At 47.0% G+C, this 4,834-nt stretch overlaps 1 protein-coding gene across 5 annotated transcripts in view; it reads right to left on the bottom strand.

Moving 5' to 3' along the window:
* LOC103368088 (neuropilin-2-like) overlaps window positions 1-4,834 on the bottom strand; it is a 91,896-nt gene that overhangs the window by 64,752 nt on the left and 22,310 nt on the right. For all 5 annotated transcript variants that reach the window (XM_008296337.1, XM_008296341.1, XM_008296338.1 and 2 more), the window contains exon 3: window positions 1,111-1,292. In XM_008296337.1, the coding sequence (XP_008294559.1) occupies window positions 1,111-1,292 (182 nt within the window). The remainder of the gene's footprint in view (window positions 1-1,110; window positions 1,293-4,834) is intronic.

Here is a 4,834-nt window from a genome sequence, read left to right as displayed (position 1 = left end):
TTAATTGATCCACAGATCTCGTCCTTGTTTTAGTTAATTGATCCACAGATCTCGTCCGTTCTCTCGTTTCTCTTGCGGGCCTGCCAGGTGTGAACAGCGACACCTCTGCTGTTTAAAGTCCATCAGGTGGTCTCTGTCATGCACAAAAACACAAACACACTCCCAACGGGCCGGCGCCTGGAGCCACAAACAGCGACAACCACGCGTGTTGTGTTGCTAACCTCAGCCCTCACTGTGTGCATGCGAGTCTCAGGGGAACCGGGCTCAGGACTCAATTAAGCTGGCATGTGTGGAATGCTTTCAGGGGGAACGGGCCAAGATGGCTGTGGGGCCGACACTATGCGCCTCTCTGTCTCACTTGCCCTTGATCTCAATTGGTCTCGCTTTGGCTGACCCACGGCAGCGTGAAGGGGAACCATGAGCGGCACACACACTTACACACACACAGCTCCATGACGGGAGGACAAGTCTGCCTGGACAGACTGGAGGGCTCTCCAGGGTCCACTGCTGTGGCTCTTGTCACGTTCTGTCTTTCTGCATTGACACGAGGGAGATAAATGAGGCCTGGTCGCCTAATGAAGCACGCTGAGTCCTCCAGTAGCTCCTCATACAACCACTAACAGCCAATCACAGGTGTGCTCCTTATAAAACCCTACGCATGGACTGGGAAGTACATCCACATGTGAGGATCACTGACAGGCTTAGTGTCACTTCCACGAGAGCAGGACTCTCAGAATGTATAAGGGTTGAAAACCAAAAGGCTGTTTCAGGTGCTACACACTGTGTCGTCCTGGTGGTCGGTGTAGGAATTACAGCAACCAGGTTCAAAGGCAGCATCTCTATCAACTCTGTCTGCCTATAAATGTTCTCATACTGTTAGCAGCATCAGTAATTCAAAGACTGACTGATACATCTGAACCTCAGATGTGCTTTTTGATTGAATTTCCAATAAAACATATTCAGTATACAGCATCAGAGGATTTTTAAAAAAAGAAAGAAAAGAAAACTGCATCCACCATCTTGTCTGTCTGTCAGCGTTAAAAAAAAAAGTGATGTTATTTTCCTCAAGAAGTGAAAACAGCAGAAGCAGCTAGAGCCGTATCCATTTACCCGTTTTGAAGATTTCGTAGCGCAGCGAGAAGCCCGCCCCCTGGTGGGCGTAGTCGGACACAAACTTGATGTGGAGCGAGGGCCCTGACGATATGATTGGAGCAGGGGCGATGTTGCTGCAGTGCTTCCCCAGCAGATCAGCCGACTCAGAGCTCCCATCGTGGATCTCTACGTAGTCATACCTGCAAAACACAGACAGGTGTTAACACGGACCTCCTTCACCGGGAACACTGGCGTCACGAGGCTGAAGTGAAGCTCAGTGGCATTTTATTGCTTTCCAGAGATTTAAAGCTTTTGCCAGGAGAACCTGGCAGTGGAAGAAAAACTCATGTCTCACTTTTTGGGAATATGCAGCAGCAGCCTGCAGTGCCTCCACAGACAGTAATAAAGCGAGGAGGGGTCTAGTGGAGCCAAAACTCTTCAATCTCCCAAAGACGCTTTGATTCTGATGTTATTAGTCTTTTTCTCTTTGTTTTTTTTTTCATTTGGCAGACATCATGTTGGATTTGGCTATAAAAAGGAAGCAACGAGCAGATTGTTTGCATCTCTAAGTGGCTGCCGGGCCTTCAGGAAGCACAGTTACTGTCCACAGAGGCATGGGTGTCATTGCAATTCAAATATATACTGCAGAAGATGCTTGCAGTTCCTATAGGTGCAAGATGAAAAGAAGCACCTGCATGAAGCCAAACAGAAAAAGGAACCTTTTTAGAATTCTGTAACGTCACTGTAACCCTGTGAGGTCCACAGACACCATGTCATGACTTGTAACCACATCATAATGCACAGTGTAGGATGCCCTCTCTCAGCTTGCATAAGGAACCCGTAGCATCACATGTGTGCTGCAATGTGAAAATGTCCCAAACCGGCTCCGTGAACACAATAAATGACACGTCTCATGATTCTGAACTTTTTTTTTTCTAAATCATTGTAGCAACAAAAAATGAAAACAAACTCTTTCCTTTTTCTTGTGCAAGAAAATCAATGAAACGTGGCCGACATGACTCCCGCTTCATGGTAGCGTCTGGGGTCACAGGAACCAGCCTGGGTCAGCTGTGAATGGACCCAACACTCTTTGATGCTCAGAATGATTCATGTGGAACAAATGACCCCAGTTTACATTTTGCCCAAGTCTAATCCAATAATGGGAATAATGCAACTCGGCTGGCAGGCAAAGAGAAATTCACATTTTCCCCTTTTTCAGAACGGAAGAAGTCCGTCTTGACTTGGAGAAGATTCAACATGTATTCATCATTGCAAAGGTTGTGTTGAATCATTACTATTAAAAATGGAGGGAGAGGTTACCAGGACTCTTCTGTACACAGATATGCAGAAGTTAAGACATTTATTTTGAAAAAAAACAGCTAAAATGTCTCTCTGCTGTATCGTATCAAAGTGTCTCTTTCCCAGTATGTCTGTAAATGACCGTGTGCGATAGGAGTGGGCGACACTGCCATCATTTTTACTGCAAAGTGCCACAAAAGATGTCATCACGAACCACCAGCCACATTGATCTACAGCAGCACGTGTGCATTTCAGCAGAAAGGATGCTGGGAAGTGTTTCCCTCCATAAAAGGAAGCTTGTGACTCAAATCTATTTTTATTTGTGTTTTCTGACCACAAGTGTTCTGGTCTGTCTGCAGACCCACAGCAGGAGCGCTGCCTCTGTGTCTGAATACCAGAGACACACCTGCCTGCCTCCAAAATAGCTTCCTGAAAAGAAACCTCCTGAGCAGCTCGTCCTGAAGGAAGTCCTGAAGTTTGATCTGATTTAAGCAAGTTCATTTTCTGGGAAGGATTTTCTTACAGGAAACCTTTGGCGGGATGTGTTCACCTGTCTGACCACCTTCATGTTGAGTCTCATTACTTTAATATGAAGCGTTTCACATTCCTCAGGAGGAAGCCAGTGACCACACTTCAGCCTGAGCACAGCATCCTGCATTTGCCTTATGGTTTAAGATGCTTAACACAGTAATGTGTTTCTTAAAAATACCATGAGCCAGCAACAGAGGGCCTCCCAGCGGCCCGGAGATGAAGGTATCATGTACCACAGGATAATAAAAGTAAAGCACGTGGTGATTTGCTGCTACGGTACAGACGCATTAAAGATACATGAATATAAAAGGGGTGTTAAGCTTTTCACTATTTGTTAGCAGTTATGCATCCTATCCTTCCTGAACACAGAAGCCACAGCGCACGCACACACACACACACACACACACACACACACACTGGTTTAGTCAGTGAGAGCACAGGAAGACTAATTCCACAGAGAATGATTTAACCACAGGTGTCAGGTGTCTTGACATGAGCTGTGTTTATGTTAAAGTGTGTGCAGGTTATGATGCAACTACTCACCATGCAAACCCTCACAGGTCTGTGAAATGCTGCCCAGTACACGGACCATGTGTGTAAGGACATGTGTTGTCCCCTGTGTGTGTGTGCACGTAGTTGTCTCCAGGTGTGTGTGTGTGTGTGTGTTGCTGAGAGGTGAGCAGCCTCCCAACATAATGAGGGTCACACACCTCCTACTCTCCCGCCATGTTTTGTGTGGAACTAACACGGTTATGACGCAAGCTGTCTCTGCACTGCAAGCATGTGTGTGTGTGCATCTGTGCACGTGGACGTGCGTGAGCGTGTGTACGTGTCATAGTTCCTGTCATATTTTCCCAGAATGCCTCAGCGACAGCTTCCTCCTCCCGCTCTTGCAGTGACAACTTTGTTTAACGGCTGCTGGGATCCACACCACGTCTCTTTTCTCTCTCTTCCTGACCCACTGCCTCCCTAATTATTTCTCAGTGCTTCGCTTTTCAATGCTATCCTTTTTTTTCTTCGTCTCTTGCCTTCCTCTCTCACTGTCCGCTTCCCCTCTGTAGCTTCTTCCAATGTGCTGCCGGGCACACAACCGGTGGCCACGAGCCAGAGAGTGGGCAGAGGGACGAGGGACAGATATTAGAATTTCTGATTGATTCCGTTTTAAACTGCGCTTCATTAACAATGCTGATAGGAAGAAGAAGCGAATGAGCAAGATAGAGAGACAGATGGCTCCCCATCATCATCTCCCTGAGCCCAGCTTTCCTCGTTCACACTAAATACTTGCATTTTCCAGATTTATTCAGCCCATTGAGGACAAGCTCTGCTTTCAGGTGTAGAAACAGGGTCAGATTGAAGAGGAGCGCCGTCAGAGAGGGAACATGACACTGCATCCACTCCGCCAGCTCCCCACCTCCGACAGACAGAGACAGGTGTCCCTCCCTCCCTCCCTCCCTCCCTCCAGCTTTGTGCTTTTAGTAGAAAGCAGAAAACGACACACAGATACCCGTGGTCAGCACACACACTGCTGCACACACTGCTGCACACAGAGCCCGTGGCCATGCTCATGCATCTGCAGCGGGTTGGAGGTTTCCAGTCTGTGTAGGAGGTACACAGCTTCTAACAAACGGCTTAATCCCATCATGGCGCTCTCTCCTCTTTCTTCGCCGACATATTTCACTGCAGCCAATCAGTGATTTGCTGAGACCTGCCAAAGGGAATGACACAAACTCCAAATTTGTTTCTCCCACACTTTTCCCTAAAATTCATTTGTTAACGAGCATTGAGAATTGTTTTCTCGTTTGCACGAAGGAAACGATGAAAAAAAACAAATACACTAAACAGCTACAAACAAGGACAGCATTCATGGATCATAAGCACAGATTGAGTTGTTGAAACCGACTCCAGACTGATG

This window comes from Stegastes partitus, unplaced genomic scaffold, assembly GCF_000690725.1.
Source record: "Stegastes partitus isolate 25-593 unplaced genomic scaffold, Stegastes_partitus-1.0.2 Scaffold1121, whole genome shotgun sequence".
NCBI classification, from domain to species: Eukaryota; Metazoa; Chordata; class Actinopteri; family Pomacentridae; genus Stegastes; species Stegastes partitus.
This window is presented reverse-complemented; position numbering and strand designations above follow the sequence as displayed.